This window comes from Caretta caretta, chromosome 21, assembly GCF_965140235.1.
Source record: "Caretta caretta isolate rCarCar2 chromosome 21, rCarCar1.hap1, whole genome shotgun sequence".
In the NCBI taxonomy this organism is placed as follows: Eukaryota; Metazoa; Chordata; order Testudines; family Cheloniidae; genus Caretta; species Caretta caretta.
In genome coordinates, this window is record NC_134226.1 from 1,340,879 (window position 1) to 1,360,796 (window position 19,918).

The 19,918-nt window shown below is 53.3% G+C and overlaps 2 protein-coding genes across 11 annotated transcripts in view; both read right to left on the reverse strand.

Moving 5' to 3' along the window:
* Nucleotides 1-8,202, reverse strand: part of HIPK1 (homeodomain interacting protein kinase 1) — a 40,446-nt gene extending 32,244 nt beyond the window's left edge. For 2 of the 5 annotated variants that reach the window (XM_075121979.1, XM_075121978.1), the window contains exons 1-2: nucleotides 5,939-6,232; nucleotides 1-1,078 (exon numbers count right to left, since the gene is read on the reverse strand). In XM_075121979.1, the coding sequence (XP_074978080.1) occupies nucleotides 1-1,076 (1,076 nt within the window). In that variant the 5' untranslated portion in view covers nucleotides 1,077-1,078; nucleotides 5,939-6,232. Of the gene's footprint in view, nucleotides 1,079-1,761; nucleotides 1,781-5,938; nucleotides 6,233-8,138 lie in introns of those variants that run through there. The other 3 variants (XM_048826338.2, XM_075121977.1, XM_048826339.2) reach the window with 3 other exon arrangements.
* DCLRE1B (DNA cross-link repair 1B) overlaps nucleotides 1,017-19,918 on the reverse strand; it is a 25,659-nt gene continuing 6,757 nt past the window's right edge. The window contains exons 7-8 of one of the 6 annotated variants that reach the window (XM_075121993.1): nucleotides 18,886-18,979; nucleotides 1,017-1,078 (exon numbers count right to left, since the gene is read on the reverse strand). In XM_075121993.1, the coding sequence (XP_074978094.1) occupies nucleotides 18,921-18,979 (59 nt within the window). In that variant the 3' untranslated portion in view covers nucleotides 1,017-1,078; nucleotides 18,886-18,920. Of the gene's footprint in view, nucleotides 1,079-8,153; nucleotides 8,242-15,750; nucleotides 19,810-19,918 lie in introns of those variants that run through there. The other 5 variants (XM_075121992.1, XM_075121991.1, XM_075121990.1 and 2 more) reach the window with 5 other exon arrangements.

A 19,918-nucleotide genomic window follows, 5' to 3' on the forward strand; every position in this document is an offset into this window, starting at 1 on the left:
CTGTAATAGCGCGACTGCAAGTAAGTGGAGCACACTGCTTTAGATACATGGCTGGCTGAGCCAAAGTCTATGACCTTCACTCTGTAGGGCTGGCGGATGGGATCCACCAACATGATGTTTTCTGGTTTCAAATCAGCATGTATCAGACCCAGGCTCTTTAGCTTCATCAAGGCAGTGGCCACCTGCTGCAGAATTGGCCGGATGTATTTTAGGGGCAGTGGGCTGAACTTGTTTTGTTTTAAGAAGTCGTATAAGTTCTGTTCTAGCATCTCAAACACAAGACATGTGTGGTTCTTGTGCTGAAAGCACTCATAAGAGCGAACAAAGTTATACTCGTCAGCGTTCTCGCTGCTCAGGCGAGAGAGGATGCTCACTTCTATCTGGCCTTGTCTAGCATAGGAGGGATGGTTCTTTAGGATTTTGATAGCTACAATCTCCTTTGTGCTGCGTTTCCAGCACTTTGCCACCTGCCCAAACGTCCCTCGGCCCAGGAACTCCAAGACCTCATAGCTGTTTGTCATGGAGCACAGGATCTCATGCTGGACCAGCTGGTAATCCCCTTCACCACTGGCGCTGCTGCTTTTCGTGGTTACAGTGGTGGTAGTGGCCGCAGCACCCACCGCAGGTCTGTTTTGCAGCATGAGAGGTGGATGTTCCTCAATTATCTGCACGCTACCGTTGCTGTCGACCTCCTCACTTTTCCTTTTCAATCCACATTTCTGGTATGGTTCCAGTAAAGAAACGTTACTCCTGTGTGTGAAGGTCTGGCTGTTCTGGAAGGACGCTGTTGCACCGCTGCCTGTACTGTCTGCAGCTGTAACCACAATATGCTCAACCGAAGGAGCAGGGAGTAGGAGGTTCTGATCGTAAGCAGGGATGCTGAAATTCGCTACCTGGCGAGAGGAGCTTGCTTGCCCTTGAGCAGCTGGGAGGGTTTTGCTCCGGGTATAATACTTGTCACTACTGCTCTGTCCTGAAACATCCCAGCCAGAGGGCTCCACTTTCAGTTTCTTGGCACTGCAGAAGGCACTCGACGATACTGACGGAGGGGAGAACACCTGCAGCTGTGAGGCCATACCTGAAATGAGAAGAGAAACATCTGATTAGCAATGGCCCCATAATAGCAGGCCAAGGATTAAGGAAATCCTCAGCTTGCACAGCAAACCAAGATCATATTAGTTTTTCTACGCACCCTATTGAGCTAGAGACCCTTCACCACATGACCCATGTCAGCATGGAAGGCAACAAGGTTTCTTTTCTAATAGTTGCTCCCACAGCTGCCACCCAGGCCTTCCTGGGGACAGGAGCGAACATTTACCAGCCTCACCTGCCAAGCACCGACACTACCTTGCTGTGGGCAATGCAGAAAAGCACCAGCTTCTCTCTTGCCTTGCCCGAGGTTAAGGGGATCCTATTGAAAGAGAGGACTACGGGCTGGGAGGAGGGGAAACTGCAGAGCTAATTCAGCTTACTCTTGTGTATTTAACCACACTTTCCCCACAGGTTTCAGAACAGCATTAAGATAGGATGGGGGGGAAATCTAAAACCAACAAGGAAAGAAGATTGCAAATGAGAGCACTCTTGCAGGTCTGGTGTATGAAGCTGGCCAGGAACTTGACATGTTTGTAATACAGACTTATCTGTATCTCCACACCCTGAGGTGCCACAATGTAACAAAACACCAGTAGAAATGAAGGCCCTCAAACTATCAGCTTGGTTTATTTGCCTCAGAAGGTTTAAAGAGCATTTAATTAAACATACATAAGAGCCCTAGGGCTAGTCAAAGGATGCCTTCCTTCAAGAGCACCGCACCATCAATCCCCACTAACTTCAGTTGGAAACGGGGCACTCAGCACTCTCCAGGATCAGCTCCAAAGAGAATCACAGCGCAGGATGACTGGGGAAATAAGGAAGGGCAACAATACAGCAGCTGTTTACCAATTCCTGAGAAGAGTGCATCCACTCACCCATAGACAGGAAATGGGGAGACTATCCAGTTTACAAACTGGAAAATCAGTGCTTAGCAAATGGGAAACCCTGTATGTCACATTACGCTCAAAATGCAGATTCCCTCTGTTCTACATTACTGGAGGGTTGACAACTGAAAAAAGCTAAAATACTCCTTTCTCAAATCCTCTGTTGTTAGGCTTTGTGCAGAGACACAAGCCAAATCTCCTTTCTTTGCATTCCAAGGAAAATACTAAGTTTGGGTCTTCAGAGCTGCTTAATAAGCCACTCATTTTATTGCCTGACAAGTCAGAACATCATCCACCAGTCTCTCTACTGTCAGAACCTAACCACAAATTCTCAGTATTGGTCTACATTAGAATGGGGGGAAATAGATACAAAGTCTGCAATTCATAACTGAATCTGAGTCGCTTGGGGATGACACAATACAATATTCTATAGAAGATTCCCCAGAAATCTGAAAGGTAACACTGTCAGTATAATGACCTAGACAGACAATAATGTAACCGTTCTGGGGAAGGTATTTTGTCTATACTTGCATTTCAGGTGCTGGTGCAATCTATTTAACAGAAACAATCAAGTAGGCGTGCAAACTATTAGCTAGGTTTGCCTGCTACCATGGAACAATTACCAGTAGCAAGAGAGGAGTAAATCCACCTTACTACTTAAAGAAAATAAAATCCTACTTGACATAGAATGAAGTGGAGGGGGGGGGGCGGGGGATAACTCAGTGGTTTGAGCACTGGCCTGCTAAACCCAGGGTTGTGAGTTCAATCCTTGAGGGGGCCATTTGGGATCTGGGGCAAAAATTGGGGATTCGTCCTGCTTTGAGCAGGGGGTTGGACTAGATGACCTCCTGAGGTCCCTTCCAACCCTGATATTCTATGATTCTATGAATGACATATCTATGAGAGGTGTCTTATGACCAGTCCCTGTCTTCTAGGATCAGGACCAGGATCACCAACTCATTCCAGATGGTAATGCCTTCCAATCATTACTGACCCAGACCAGACCAGCGACCCTAAGATGCAGTTGGAAGACTTACTCTGAATTGTCATTTTCTTTGAATGATGGGCACAGTCTTTTCAAAAACCAGTTTCCTTTCCTGAATTTCACTTAGGTGCTAGTCTAGAACTCTGTACCACTTTCATTAAATATTAATTTGGCAAAAACAAGGCACCCTCTCTAGCCTAGTGGTTTGGATGCTCATCTCATAGGCACTTCTGGTTCAATTCCCCTGGTAGGAAGGGACTTGAACAGTAATCTCCTGCCTCTCCAAGTGAAATACCTAAATGCTGGGCTGCTGTCGGGCACTCGATGCTGTTCCATTTTAATCAAATACTAATTGGGCCAATGCAAGAATCAAGCGTGAGAACTCCTCTCCAGTGCAGTGATCAGGGTATTCACCTAGAAAGTGGGAGATGCTGGTTCAAGTCCTGCACCTGCCGGCTAAGAAAGGGTTTGAACAGGGATGGCCTTACTAGGCTATAGAGGGAGTCTAATCCTGTAGCTGGCCCATAGAAATATTTAATTGAAGTGAAACAGCTTCAGCAGCCTTCCCTCCACCCCCATCAGTGTAGCCCTAGGACAGACGAGGCAAAGGGGGGAACCAAACCAGAATCTCCCACATCAAAGAAACTGCACTATGCATACGGATTGCTGCATTACTGTGTGAGGGGCCACTTGGCAAAGAACAGTTGCTTACATATTCAGAGTGTACAGTTTAAATGGAGTGGGGCTTTCACAATCTGAAATCATGGCCACATCCTCACTGGGAGTGCTTTACCCCCGCCTACTATACCAGCAAAGCACTCAGAGCACAGACGAAGCTAGAGCAGCAAAGCTGAGTTTTGTACCAATAGAATAGGACGAATCTCCAAGAGCAAAATAAGCCAGTCCCATCAAAAGTAGTAAAACCACATCTACTCTAGGGGCTTCTGCTGGCACTGCTATGCCAGTCAGGGGTCACTCCTTCACCAGCCTGAACCCCACAGCTGTGCCAGCAGACATTTATAGTGGCCTATTTCAGAGAGCGCTGTGAGCTTTGGTGCAAAATTTCATTTTAAGAAAAGTGGGTTTACAGAGCAATACTATCATAGTTTCCTTATTCTCCTATTCTGAAGCATTTCTAATCCCAGCAAATTCTAAATTAGGAACTCCCCAGCCCCATTTTAAAATGTCAAATGTATCCTACAAAACAGCTTCTTTGATTTAGAGTTACAGATACTTCTCCCACCTTATTAACCTTAAAATGGAATGAGCCAAGACCAGTTATTCCCAATCAGAGGCAGCCTTTAATGACAAAATTACAGGCTTTGAGATATTTAGTCCAGCAAGCGGATTGGCTGCCTACCCCAAGTGCCTCTGACAGCACTAAAAGTATCTTCTTGGCCTACTGTCTGGGAAACGGTGAAGCCAAGTGCTTTTTCTCCAGAAAAAATCTCACTGGTCAATTTCTCAACAAACCAAAGCCAAGAATTTATAAGTTAATGAAGCATCGGGTGCAAAATATTAACTGCAAACCGACCCTTCTGCATAGGTCGGATACGCCACGGCCGGCTCTTGGCCTGACACGGCAAAGGAGAGATCGCCAACTCCGCAGGGGCAGACTTACCGGGGCGGGGGGGGGGGGGGGTTGTAACTGATTCAGGGGAATACCTGAATGGGGCCCCTCGAATAGGGTCAGATTTGCGTCTCTCCAAAGGAGCGATCGCTTGGGGCGGTCTCAGGCCCTGGGTGGTGCGGCGAACGGACACGAAGGGAAGCGAACTCCGCTTCGGGCCGGGCCGGGCCGGGGACACCCCCCTCTCCCCGCCAGCGCCGGGCCGGGCCGGGGACACCCCCCTCTCCCCGCCAGCGCCGGGCCGGGCCGGGCCGGGCCGGGGACACCCCCCTCTCCCCGCCAGCGCCGGGCCGGGCCGGGCCGGGCCGGGGACACCCCCCTCTCCCCGCCAGCGCCGGGCCGGGCCGGGCCGGGCCGGGGACACCCCCCTCTCCCCGCCAGCGCCGGGCCGGGCCGGGCCGGGCCGGGGACACCCCCCTCTCCCCGCCAGCGCCGGGCCGGGCCGGGCCGGGCCGGGGACACCCCCCTCTCCCCGCCAGCGCCGGGCCGGGCCGGGCCGGGCCGGGGACACCCCCCTCTCCCCGCCAGCGCCGGGCCGGGCCGGGCCGGGCCGGGGACACCCCCCTCTCCCCGCCAGCGCCGGGCCGGGCCGGGCCGGGCCGGGGACAGCCCCCTCTCCCCGCCAGCGCCGGGCCGGGCCGGGCCGGGCCGGGGACAGCCCCCTCTCCCCGCCAGCGCCGGGCCGGGCCGGGCCGGGCCGGGGACAGCCCCCTCTCCCCGCCAGCGCCGGGCCGGGCCGGGCCGGGCCGGGGACAGCCCCCTCTCCCCGCCAGCGCCGGGCCGGGCCGGGCCGGGCCGGGCCGGGGACACCCCCCTCTCCCCGCCAGCGCCGGGCCGGGCCGGGCCGGGCCGGGCCGGGGACACCCCCCTCTCCCCGCCAGCGCCGGGCCGGGCCGGGCCGGGCCGGGGACACCCCCCTCTCCCCGCCAGCGCCGGGCCGGGCCGGGCCGGGCCGGGGACACCCCCCTCTCCCCGCCAGCGCCGGGCCGGGCCGGGCCGGGCCGGGGACACCCCCCTCTCCCCGCCAGCGCCGGGCCGGGCCGGGCCGGGCCGGGGACACCCCCCTCTCCCCGCCAGCGCCGGGCCGGGCCGGGCCGGGCCGGGGACACCCCCCTCTCCCCGCCAGCGCCGGGCCGGGCCGGGCCGGGCCGGGGACACCCCCCTCTCCCCGCCAGCGCCGGGCCGGGCCGGGCCGGGCCGGGGACACCCCCCTCTCCCCGCCAGCGCCGGGCCGGGCCGGGCCGGGGACACCCCCCTCTCCCCGCCAGCGCCGGGCCGGGCCGGGGACACCCCGCGGCCCGGCCCGGGCGAGGAGGGCTCCCGTCGGGCAGGCCCGGCCGCACTCACCGCTGGTGGGAGGTCTCAGCCGCGGGCTGGAGCTGCCGGGGGGACACGAGGGGATGCGGGGCCCCGGAGCGGGCGCATCATAGCCCCGGAGCGGCCGCCAGTCCAGGCCCGCCCCGCCCGGGGGGAGCCTCCAGGCCGCTCCGCCGCCGCCAGGCCCCGCCCCGCCCCACGGCCCGGCCTGGCCCGGCTCCCCCCGCTCCGCGGCCCCGCCGCGCGCCGGACCCCGCTTCCCGTCGGCCCGCTCCGGCTGCTGCTGCGCTCCGGGCCCTCGGCTGCCTGCGCCAGACTGAGCCAGCCGAGCCCCGAACTCGGCCCAGCCCCGCAACTGCCGAGCGCCGAGGCATTGAACCAGGGTCACGTGACGGCTCGGCCCATCGCCACCACGGTTACCGAGGCGGAAGCGAGGCGCCGTCGCGGTCCGATTGGCTACTGGGAAGTGGGCGGGCGGAAACGTCCCCGCTCCGAGACGCAAGCGGCTTTGGCCGAGGGCGCTAGGACGGACCCTTGCGCGCTTCCGTCCCTTCCTCCCGCCGCGCTGGGCCTGACAGCAAGGGGCTGAGGCCGGAGCCCCGCCCCCCGGCCTGGCCGTGTTGCCATGGGAACGTGGCCCCTGCGCGGCTCTCCGGCTCCCGCGGGCCCCGGAGCAAGGCCAGGTAACCCCGGCCGGAGCCCGGCCCCGGGCTGCGCTGCTCCCTCAGCTCAGCGGGTTCTTGGTGTTTCCGCACCTCAGATCGCTCCGGGCCCGCGAGAGGCGCAGCCACGGGTCAGCCCGTCTCCAGGGGCCTCCCGGGCCTCAGCAGCCACCGCCCCGGCTCCTTCCAGAGCCCCGACCTTCGCCCAGCCCGGCCTGCCCTGATCATGCGATCAGCCCTTTGCCCCCCCGGGCCGCACAGATCCCCCCCCCCGGGCCGCACAGAACCCCCGGGTCCTTTCCTCCCCCCGGGCCCTTTGTCCCTCCCGGGCCGCACAGACCCCCCCGGGTCCTTCCCCCCCCGGGCAGTTCAGATCCCCTCCCCGGCAGTACAGACCCCCCCCGGGCCCTTCCCCCCCCCGGGCAGTACAGACCCCCCCGGGTCCTTCCCCCCCCGGGCAGTACAGACCCCCTCCCGGGTCCTTTCCCTCCCCAGGCCGCACAGATCCCCCCCCGGGTCCTTTCCCCCCTCTGGGCAGTACAGACCCCCCCGGGTCCTTCCCCCCCCAGGCCGCACAGATCCCCCCTGGGTACTTTCCCCCCTCTGGGCAGTACAGACCCCCCCGGGGCCCTTTGTACCCCCCCCGGGCTGCACAGATCCCCCCCCGGGCCGCACAGATCCCCCCCGGGTCCTTTCCCCCCTCTGGGCAGAACAGACCCCCCCAGGCCCTTTGTCCCTCCCCGGGCCACACAGATCCTCCCTGGGCCGCACAGATCCCCCCTGGGTACTTTCCCCCCTCTGGGCAGTACAGACCCCCCCCCCGGGCTGCACAGATCCTCCCCGGGTCCTTCCCCCCCCCAGGCAGTACAGACTCCCCCTGGGTCCTTTCCCCCCCAGGCAGTATAGACCCCCCGCGGGCCCTTTCCCCACCCCCAGGCTGCACAAATCCCCCTGGGTCCTTCCCCCACCCAGGCAGTACAGATCCCCCCGGGTCCTTTCCCTCCCCCCGGGCAGTACAGATCCCCCTCCAGTCCTTTGCCCCACCCCAGGCGGTACAGACCCCCCCGGGTCCTTCCCCCCCCGGGTCCTTTCCCCCCCGGGCAGTACAGACCCCCTGGGTCCTTCCCCCCCCCCCCGGGCAGTACAGACCCCCCCCAGGCAGTACAGATCCCCCCGGATCCTTTGCCCTCCCCCAGGGCCTTTGTCCCCCCTGGGCAGTACAGACCCCCCCCCCGGGTCCTTTGCCCCCCCGGGGTCCTTCCCCGCCCCAGGCAATAGAGATCCCCCCGGGTCCTTCCCTGCACCGGGCAGTGCAGACCCCCCCCCCAGGCCCTTTGCCCTCCCCCCAGGCCTTCCCCCTCCCCAGGCAGTACAGACCCCCCGGGCCCTTTGTCCCCCCCCAGGCCCTTTGTCCCCCCTGGGCAGTACAGAAGCCCCCCTGAGCCCTTTGTCGTCCCCCCCAGTCAGTACAGACCCCCCGGGCCCTTTGTCCCCCCCCGGGCCCTTTGCCCCCCCAGGCGGTACAGACCCACCACACCCCCGGGCCCTTTGGTTCTTCCAACCGTCACCTCACTGCAGAGTCTGCATAAGACAAAAGACGCGTCATTTGGGGAGAAATTCTCCAGTGAGTTGTGGGTGCCGGGCTGCTGTGTGAACTCTCTGTGTCTTTGTCTAGAATACAGTGAAGGGAGAGAGAAAAGGGTTCTGATTGTCAGGGTCTCCGGATGGGCATCTCTTGAGGAGAAATTCACTTAAAAGCCTGGCCAGGATCATGCTCATGCCTTAAAGTTAACAGGGGTAACTTCTCACTCTTACTGTGATTTCAGTGTGATTTCATATGAATCTGGTCCTTAAGCCTTGAATATGCTAGAAAGAGTTTGCTGGTCTAAATATCACAGTATAACTATCCCCATCTCCTGCTCTCTCTCCTCGTAGTGTACACCCATCTTGTACTGACAAAAGAATGCTTTTGCCAGTGTAGCTTATTCTCTATGTGACACTGGCAAACCAAGGGCCAGCACTTGCCAAGGCTTTAGGCCTCAGCCAAGCACTGACAAATTGTGTGCTGGACAGTGTGTTTCACCTGTGGATTAGCACAGGTAAGGTGGGGTATTGGACTTATAACAATGTGTGTAGACTTTATGAAATGCTTGTAAGTGTCTGTATGCATTAATCTCCCTTAAATATCTTTATCACATGCTGTAAGGTAATATTTAAGTTTTTGCTTTATAACTGTAATAAAAGTTTGCTCTGAAACTGTGAACCTGTCAGGAGGGACCACCTCCTGCTCATCAAGAAGACTACCAAAACCGAATGGGCCATTGGGGGACAAGGAGCATCATTCTACAGTGCAGTGGTTGGGGTACTCAGCTAGGTTGTGGGCCAGTCTGGTTCAGTCCCCGTTCTGTTTGATGAGAAGGGATTTGAGCAGTGATCGCCTACCTCTCAAGAGGATGTCCGAACTACAGGGCTATGAGTTATTCTGATGGGGGGTTGCCTTGGTCTTGCCTCTGGAAGCCGTTCCACTTTAATTAACTAGTAACAGCTGAAGCAGAAGTCATGTATAAGAAGCCCTCAATGATAGGGGGATTTGGGTATTGACCTGAGCTGTTGGAGGGTGTGAGTCAATTCCTCCTGGTCTGGGGCAGGGAATTGAGTGATCTTTTTCTCTTGAAATTGTTTTAATTAACTATTAACTGGGCCAAGCTTAGCCTGAGAAGCCCTGTATGGTATAGGGGTTTGAATACTCTACTGGGGTGTGGGAGATCCTGGTTCAATTCCTCCCTCTGCGTTGTGAGAAATATCCTTTTCTCTTGAAGCTGTTCCACTTTAATTAAACTATGAATTGGGCCAAAGGACATCTCCCAAAAGAGCTGCCTTCTGTGGTGTAGTGGGTGGGGCTTTTGCCTGGGATGTTAGAGAGCCTGGTTCAATCCTTGCTGTGGGTAAGGGGTTTACAACACATATCAGTTGCCTCTGGGGCTGTTTTATTTAAATATTCCTTGAGCTACATTAAAAAAGCGAATCACTCTTTTGTCCCCTGCGGCTAGGCTACCCACCCGGGTGGTGGGAGACCCCGGGTCCAACCCCTCCTCTGCAAGGGGTTGGACCAAGGCTCTCCCACCTCCAGGGACCCTCCCAGCCCCACCCGGCCCCCCAGCCACCACCCCTCCCTCCTCCCAGACCCACCCCTCACCCCACCTATGAAGTGAGCGATCTCCGTTCAAACCCCCTTCTGTTTCCAGAAAGACAAGGGCCTCCTGCAAACGCAAGGGGACCTAAACAGGAACCTCCCACTTCCCTCCTGGGAGGCAGGACAGCCTTCTCCAATCCTTTTGAAACAGCTAGAGGAAGGATTTGAAGCAGTATCTCCCACTACCAAGGCAAGCACCGAACCAGTGGACTATAGAGTGACCCTAGCTCAGGGAGTGGCTTGATTCCTAGTTAATTAAAGTAGACCAGCTTCAAGAGGCAAGAGCTGAAATCCCTTCTCCTCAGAAAGGAGGAGTGGGATTTGAACCACGTTCTCCAACATCCTAGGTGGGGCCCAAACCACCAGTCTATTCAGGGCTTCATAGGGGGGAGCTTTGATTTGACCATTTAATAGTTTATTAAAGTGGACAAGCGTCAAGAAGAGAGGCAATCTCTGCTCAACCCAGAGCAGGGAATTGAACCAGCATCTCCAGGCTAGTACCTGAACCATCAGGTTAAACAGCAAGTGTTATGAATAAGGCTTGTTTTGGCCCAATTAATAGTTAAATAAAGGGGACAAGTGTCAAGAGGAGAGGCAGCTTTTACTTACCTCTTTCCTCAATCCAAGCTGGGGAACTGAACCAGCATCTCCAGCACCCCAGGTTAGTAACTGAACCACCAGGCTATGCAGGGACTGTTATGAAAGCAATTTGCTTTGGCCTGATTAATAGTTAATTAAAGTGAACCAGCATCAAGAGGAAAGCAGCCTGCTTCTTGAATCCTTTCTTCTCATCAAGCACAGACAGGGAATGGTGCTGCCGCCCCCACCAACCCAGACAGGCACGCTGACCAGCAGGCTACATAGCATTGCTTACAGAACAACTTTGATGTGGACCATTTTATAGTTCATTAAACTATTACAGACTTCAAGAGAAAAAGCAATGCAGTGTCTGCTCAACTCCCTTTTCAGGGTAAGTGGGGACCTGGACCTGCTCCTTTAGCACCCCAAGCTACGACCTAAACCACCAGGCTAAGCACAGGGTGGTATGGTTGCGTCTTGCTTTGCCTCAATTAATAGTCAATTAAAGTGGAACAGCATGAGGAGGAAAAGAGCTCAGAGCTCAAATCCCTTCTCCTCAGCAGGCAAGAGGGGAATTAACATGTGAGTACACTAATCATGGGGTCTAAGAAGGCTTCTTACAGAGCAATACTGCTTTGACCTAAGTAAGTGTTAATTAAAGTGGAACAGCTTCAAGAGAAGAGAAGCTCCCTCTTCAAACCCATTCTTAACAGGCTGAGAGAGGTGTTGGAGTAGGTTCTTGCACTTTTGAGGTCAGCAGCCAAACCAGCAACCTATCAAGCAATTCTGAGCCTTTTACTGGCCCAATTCATAGTTCATTAAAGTAGAACAGCTTCAAGAAGCTGGGCACTCCCTGCTGAAAGCCCTTCTCCTCAGCAAGAAGAGGTGGCACTTGAACCAGGGTGGCCAACTGCCCAGCAGCGCTATCCTAACTACCATTCCGTAGCAGGCTTCTTTTGCTTTGCTATTGCTTCATACAATTAAAGGGGAACAGCTTCAATAGGAGCAGCCCACACCAGACTACCCTTTAGGTCAGCAATTAAGGCACTCACTTGAGAGATGCCAGACCCTCTGTTACATACTTTCTGCTCATCAAGCAGATGGGGCAAGTGACCCATGGTCTCCCACATCAGGACCCTAATCACTGGGATAGGGGGCAGACAGCAGGATTCGGCCGCCTTCCCCCAGCTGGTTTTGTATGGTGTTGGGTTGTCTGTGGGTGTGAGAGAGATACTGTGGATCTCCCTTTCCTCTGTACACCTGCAGGGTGTGTGTGTGTGTGTGTGGGTGGAGAGAAGAGCTCTAAACTCCTTCTTTGATCACTTCTCTGGGTGCTCAGCTGCTGTGTTCAGCCATCTTTTCCCCATGCCACTGCAAGCTGAAGTGGAGTCACATCCACTGGCAGCATACAGCCCAATGGCCATTCCCAGCTCCGTAGCCATGCGAGGAATGGGAATGCATCTCTTCTTTTGGCCAACATCAGTTTTGAAATCAAATTCATCTGCCCCAAGAATAGAGCAATATTTTGGGCACATCAGTGCAACCTGAGTCCAAGCTCCACATTAGCATCCTGTTTGCTTTGCATGAGCAACATGCAAGAACATGAGTGAATCTGCTTGCTTGTGATCTGCTTTGAATTCTGGTATTGCAGTATGGGTGCCAGGCCCTAGTCTCACTGCTCGTGCGATGTCGTGAAACTCACCAGCAAGGTGACAAGGTCTGCTTACACATCACGGTCCAGTCATCGAGGAGACTGTTTGCGATGTCAGCTTTATTCTTTGGCTGCGAATTCTTCGGATTAAATCCCACCCTTATGTAGACATACCCAATCATTTCACTTACATCAGCTGGCTCCAGTACCAACACACTGTATCAAAGGCAAAGCCACTAGGCCAAAGTATTGTGTCTTCTCGCCAGGCTCTGCCCAGTCCCTTCCCACACTGTTACCTGGAGCTTATTGGCAAATGCTTAGGCCTGTGCTGCGCTAGAGACGGTATCTTGGGCTAACTGTCAGTTGGGCTGTAATTATTTTACCCCTGTAGTTACACTGGGTTGAGCCCTAGTGTGGATGCAAGTCTATCAGGCCCAAGGTGTTGGCTAGCCACACAGCTTGTTTTGCTTCCCAAACCAGACTAAACGTTCATACTGGTTCACTGCAGCCACACTGGGCTAGGGGGCAGAGCTTACGGAGCCGAGCGTTGCCTCATTAACTGCACTGGCCTAGTTAAAGTGGCCCCACTTTCGAGTGTAGACAACCCCTTAACTGAGCTGGTTTTCACCATGGTGCCCATCACATTAGGAAGCAGAAGTCTTGTGATTTGTTTTCGGCGAGTGATGGTTTGCAGTGGGGCAATAACCCAAACGATGGAATTTTTTACAGCCCTTTTCCCCCGTGAAGAAGGAAAGTTCGGTGCAGTCTTATCTGGGGTGTTGCTGCTCCCCACCATGATAGTGCTGTGCCACACCAGGGTTGGGGGATGAGCTGGCAGTGCATGTTGTGGTCAAGGATTCCTCACCTAGCGGGCCCTCCAATAAGTAGACGTTAATAAGCAAGGTACGCTAAAATCCACCCATATAGGGAGTTTGGCTTGAAACCTGCGATAGCATAACAAGGAACCAGGTAGACTGTAGAGGCCACGGAGCTGGGGGGTGCCCACCCACGACCAGCCACTTTTAACCATGTGTTGGGGTTGCCACCTAGACCTGGCTGGGCTAGTTTTTCTGCTGCCTTGCTGGTTGCACTATACCCCTTGTTAAACACTGGCACGTTGCAACTGGAAGTTGTGGGTGTGCACAGGGGAGTTGTACAGCAATCTCCCTACTCTGGCACACAGGCCACGGGGCCAGGAGCATGGGCAGCATGGCACCCGGGGCCCACTTTAAGTACTGGGCCTCAAGGTGCCAAAACTGCAGCAGCTGCGGTTCTTGCTCCTCTTGACACTGGGATCTTGGCATCAGGCTGGCCGGGCCCAAGGCTCAGCAGCAGGGGGGTAAGGAGTGGGATGGGGGTGGGAGGCAGGGGCGGTGGGGGGCTGAGGCTCCTGGGAGTGCATGGGTCATTGCGGGGAAGGCAGGGGCTCCTGTTTCTAGGGGACTGCAGGGGGTGTCTCCTCTCTCAAGTGCTGAGGGAGGCTCCTGGGAGCAGGTGGGTGTAGGGACTCATGGGAAGGCAAAGAGCCCTTGTGGTGCAAATTCCGAGGCGTTTGGTTCCGGGGCTCCAGGAATTCAGCCTGCCCCAAAATCAGCTCCTTACCATTGTCCAAGTGCACTAAAATCCACAGGTCTGCAAACCGCTTTAAAACCTGGTATGCTGCCATGGTGTAGAGCGTAAAGCTTGTGGTGCAAAGCTGTCACTTGGGCAAGGGGATCCTCAGGCATTCCTCAGGCTACTTATTATGTCCCCCCACTGAAGCATTCCCAGTGGTTCTGGCCGGAGCCAGGGGTTAAGGTTGCTTTGCATGTCCCTTGACTCTCTAGTTCCTAGTTTACAGAGGTTTAAGTCTAGTGGCTCTCCACATTCTGGAAGGCCACAGAGCAGCACAGGGCAACCTTAACTCTGCCTTAATGAAGGCTGGCGCAGTTGCTAACATTCAGGTCAGAGCCTGGGCAGGGCCTAGGAGGTGCTAGTCTTTGATTAAGGGGGTTTGAGATTCAGGAAATACCAACTGGCATCTTGATTCTTTGTCACTAACAAAATCACACTGTGACGTACTGCCGCCGGCTGTCTTTGTGGCAGACTGTGTCCTGCGAGGCAGAATGGGGGGGGGGGGGGGCGCTGTTTCTATGGTCCACGTTTCTTTACTTGTGCTACCAGTACTAGAGTAAGATTTTATGGTGCATGCTATATCTAGGACCCGAGCCAACTCCTACTGAAGTCAATGGGAGTCTCACCATGGATTTCAATGGGCTCTGGCTTGGGCTCTTAACGAGGTGAGTTCAGTGTTCTTTGAAAGATGGACCCATGGAAACCCACCTTTCTGCTCCGCTCCCATGCAATTCTGAACCTCCTCCGTGTCCATAGTGAAGGACACAATGCCCCAGCCTCACATGAGCAGCCAGGAGGCTATGTGAAAAGGAAGTGACTCTACTTTATCTCCTGCAGAATGTTTTCCACCCCCCATTCACTGGCAATAATGACTGGAAACCACAGACTGGGTCACAAATGGCACCTTATGCCCCATGCCTGTCACCAACAGAGACTGTACGTGACATGAAAATATTCTCCTCATCAGCTTGTCAGCTGTCCGCAGGGGCCTGGACTTTCTAGTTAAGGACCAGTACGATCATTGTGCAGCAAGCTTTGTCCCAAACTAGTCACTTGTCACTGCAGGACTGTACGTGCTGTGGTTGGCACCTGGTCTATTGTAAAGTGAAACTAGATAAGAATCGGGTTTTGAACACTGTGGAAACTTCCCCAGAGAAATCCCCAGGCCTGACTGAGCCAGTCACAGATGCACCCAACACTTTATCAAACAGAAAACCTTAGACAGCTGGTGTTTTATAGGAGGCTCTAAATGCTCCTCTTTAGTGATAACTATGAAGGTGACTAAGAAATGCCTTTAACTGCCCGTAGTATTATTTGCTCAGTGCAGATTTGAAAGTGGAGGCTCAGATGCAAGAAATGACATAAAGGGGAGAATTTCTGCTTTAAGTTAGCTCAACTTGATCGTGAACCTATGACAAGTGGTACAGGAAATTATGTAAACTCCCTGAATCAGTGTTATTTGCAAAGGTGGGGAGTGGGATTCTTCCAGTTACACAAATTTTGTATCCACAATAGAAAAACCAGAATCTGCGTTACAGCAACATTCAACAATGATACACCTATGAGAGCCAAGTGGGTAGTGTAGCTGGAGCTGAAGTGTTTTCAGCCCTCTACTGTGAAAAGTGGTGGTAAAAATGCTCTGTCTACACCAGTGTCTCTGTTGTATCACCAGTAGAGCGGCATCCTATGTGCTTTCCTTCACTGATTCAGCTCGTGTACTATGGCAGAGTGCGGGCATTTTTAACATCACTCTGACATACCCAGGGTACAATCCAGACTAATAAGTAGCTGCATCACACCTGCATTTAACCCGGGGTGCCCTTTACACTGCCTTGCTGCTGTAGCCTCCAGTCTGGAGTGCTCACAAAGAGCCTCCAGCCTGCAAGTCACTCCCCACCATGTCTATGTGCTGCAGCCAGCCAGGCACACCTTGGCTCTTACCAGCCTGGGTTATACTGAACGGTGACCCCAACTCACTCCCAGGCTTAGCTTTTCCCCGAGAAGTGAACATCCTGTACTGCCCAGCCCTTTCCTGGACAATGCAAGTTTATATAAAGTCCATCATTTCATCAATAGAAATATGCACACATCTTGTTACCCCCCCAATGGTGTTTCCTAGACACTTTGATTTAAACCCACTGGATTACATCAAACAATAGAGCAAGTTTATTAATTGCAAAGAGAGATTTTAAGTGAGTACAATTAATGAGGCATTAAATGTCAGAAACGGTTACAATAAAAACAAGCTAAAGCACAGCTGGTGCCTAACTTAACAAACTGTGTTAAATTCAAAGCAAAGCTTTCTCACCGAATGCTCTCAGCAGCTCTTACTGACCAAACTTTTGGGTCAGTGGCTGTTTCCTTTGTCCCTTCTGGTGTAGCGAACTGATGGAGAGGAGAGAGAGTGTGTGCGTCAGGAGACAAGGAGTCTATGGGGAAGGATGTTGGCTTCTGTTTTTTCCTCACCTGTTGGGAGATTCTTTTGTTGCCCTTCCTGCTTGATGAGTCTGTTTACAGCTTATGTGTAAGTTAAGCAGACCACATATTCCTTTATTTGAGACAGACCTGTTTGCCAACCACTGTTTGGAACATGTGTTAACACCATACAGTGGAATTTTATAACTTCACAAACAGTGTTGCCACACACAATTTATCAGATTAATAATGACCAGCAAATTATACGTTTTCAAAAGATACAAATCTTCATATAAAGATTATGACAATAGAATGTAGGATGTGAACACAGGAGTATGGGGTCTCACAACCATGCCAAATGTAGGCAACACCACACACATTCCATAGCATGGTTCTAACACCCTCTAGACGTGTTCTCACTGGCTGGCTAACCCATTTTGGCCTGATGAAGTTCTGAGCCACATTTAAAACATCTTCAGGAAGTGGCTCAAGACCCAGATGGGAAGGGCAGTGAGGGATGAGTTTATCTTAAAGGATCCATGGCTGCTGCAGAACTTATAGGATGTACTATTTTACATCTGTTCTTAGAACCAAAGTCCTGCTAGCCTAACGCACATGTGGCCAGTTCATTCCTTGGCATGACCAGCAAGCTGATCACAGCTCATCCCTGAATGACTGATTTTCTGGGTCACTGCATGTTTATAGAAAAGGCTATATTTCACATTTTGTTCCTGGGGCTGGCTCACTGCATGGGAGGGCACAGCCAGTCCCCAGCACGGCAGCTAGCATAAATCTCAGCTCCAACATTCAGACACAGCGAACATCATGACATGGGCCAGGCTGGACAACCCACATGATGCAGGACCCTCGCTTCATGGCTGTGCTAACACTCATTATGTCCCACCAGGGCTGTTGCTATCACTGTGGCATGTCTATGAGCAATAAGTGTAGGCAGGGCTCCAGGCAGCCACAGGGGTTTCAGGACCACGCTGTCAGAGCAGGTTGAGATGACATAGCGGCACATTGCCTGGACTTGCTCTCCTCTGGGTGGAGTTGAAACAGTGTTAGGAACAGAAAAGTTACAGGGGAAAAGCATGCAGGCCTTTTTTTTCCACAGCTGGGAAACTTCATGGGATAAGAGATCAAAAGGGTCTTAGAAGCTGGCAGTGGGGGTGCCAGGGTGGCTTTTTCCAACTCTTCCCATAAAATATGTTTGCGCCTGGCTCTGACCATGCTCTCACTGGAGGGGCCCTATGATGTTATCTGATTAAAATATGATCATGTAAATCAGTGTTGCTACTGCTGTTATATAATTGCAAGAAATGTTATACAAAGTGTGTCAAGTAAGGTGTCAATAGAAAAGCTATGATTGGCTGAATGCGATTATGCTATTTGTATGTATTTATCATTTTTGTATCTGAAGTTATGAATATTAACTCTGTACCTGTATTTTAAATGTTTGCTCCTGTGAAAACACCAACCAGGTGTTTAGCCAGCACACTGCGAAGGAACTATTCAAATCAAATGGCCCATCAAAGAACACTTAACTCACAATGGAAGATGCCTACCTACATTTAATGGATTTTCCTGTGAATGTTCTACCTGGAGTATGGGTAATGACTTCTGCTATGACTAAAGGCTTGTCTACACTGCCACTTTACAGCACTGCAGCTTTCTTGCTCAGGGGTGTGAAAAAACACCCCCGAGCACTGCAAGTTTCAGCACTGAAAAGCAGCAGTGTAGACAATGCCCCAGCGCTAGGAGCTACGCCCCTTGTGGAGGTGGGTTTTTGAGAGCTCTGGGAGAGCTCTCCCAGTGCTCTACCGCGACCACACAAGCCATGTTAAAGCACTGCCATGGCATGTGAAGTGAAGCATGCGTGGACGTGTGACTTGCCCATGACTCCAAATACCATCTTGTTCCCTGTAATTTTCCACAGTGAGAACAATGGGATTCTCTTCACTTGGCAGAAGCTATAAAAGGCCCTGGAAGCACCTCCATTTTGCCTCTTTCCTGCTCAAACCTCGGGACTATGGATTTATACTAACGGGAGCATTCTAACCAAGGTACTGAGGACTTTCCAATGATTTGGAAGCAAGCAGAGACTTAACAAGCCAGCAGTTTATTCCATCACTGCTACAAGCCTGATCCAATAACTTTGCAACTTTTGTATGTATTGATTCCTTTAACCAATTTTAAACTCTCACTTTCCTTTCTCTTTCCTTTTATAAATAAACCTTTAGATTTGAAATACTAAAGGATTGGCAATAGCATGATTATTGGGGAAGATCTGAGTTATATATTGACCTGGGTATGTGGCTGGTCCTTTGGGATCAGAACCCTTTTGTTTGATGAAATTGGTTTCAAATAACCACCCATCTTTAAATCTGGTGTCTGGGTGTTGAATCCAGGACTGGAATACCTAAAGAGGCTGCATTTCTGACTTCTTGTTAGCCAATGTGGTGAGACATAAGTTTATTTTGTTGCTGGTTTGGTATATCTCATAGAAGAATAACCACCAGTTTTGGGGTGTGTTAGCCCTTTTCCCCAGCAGCTTCTCCTGAATTTGGTAGTCTCAGTTGTGACCCACGGAGGCACGACAGGCCCTCCCCAGAAAGTGGCAGCTGTCACACAGAAAAAAGCGCCTTGGGGTCCAACAGAAGCAGAAACACCCATCTGGCACTCTGGGAAGCCCTTGAATGTGCCTCACACACAGGCATCTTTGTGGTGGAGATCTCCCTCACTTCTACCATTATTCAGACTCTCCTGCAAAATTTTTCTACCCTTTAGACCTGTGTGAGAGGCTTTAGGTTCCCCTGCTCCTATGTAATTGAAGTCATGTCCACTAAATGGCAGGAAATACCTTTTATGTTCCAGTAGCAGAACCCAGAGTTTTCGCTACAGCTTCTCACTAAGTTCAGCCGCTGGGAGCAGACGCTCGGCCTGTAGGACGTTCACTGGGTTTGGGTGGTGGAAAGAAGTGGGTTAACTTTCTGAAGAGTAAGCACAGCGACAGCACTTGGCTGAGCCATTCACCAAGGGGTAGGTTGCTTATCTATCACTGCAAGGGACTAACAGCCAGGGCTGTAAACCTGAGGGCAGGATCCTTGCAACTGCTCAAACCACATTGGTCATTTACAGCATATGGCAGAAGAGAACTACACAGCTACTCAGAAAAGCAGGGACATGTCTAGTGGTTAGAACAGGAGCCTGGAAAATGGGACTCCGCCATTGCAAGTCCTCTCTACCCCCCCTCCTTCCCCAATATTCCACATGGCATCCCTGCCACTCCCTGCCAGGGGACAGTGACATCCTCAGCTTGGTGTTTCCAGGGTACAGGCAACAGTATGGGAGGGGAAAAGTTGCTCGCTCCCAGTCACCCCTGCGTGTCTCAGTTCAGCCCTGCCGTGCACTATCAAACCACCAAAAGACAGGGCACTGGATAGTGGCCAGATGTTCTCTGGGTGCACTCGCTGCGTACTGACACAAGCGCTCCCGGTGAGCACGCGCGGCACCGATGCAAGGAGCCAAGCGCGCATACACACAAGCAACATATGTTCTGCGGCAGCTTCATGCTGACGGGACTCGCGCCTGCAGCAGGTTGTAGTGTAGCTGTGCCATCGTTCTCTCTGGCCCTCATAGTTGTGCAGAAAATCTTGTCACCTTGTCGTGTACCTGGGTGTAGCTAGTGCGGCAAGGTCTCCTTGAGCCTTCGGTTAGCTTGAGACAGTAGCTCTGCCGTGTGACCCACCCTGCTCGGCTCAAGGGGCAGGATGAACACAGCTGCCTGGTGGACAACTGAAACACATCATTGTCACCTGTTCCACTGCTGAGCGAAGCCTGTCCTGAAAGGCGGGCAGTCAACACAACCTCCCATTCTGGTGCCCCAAGGGAAT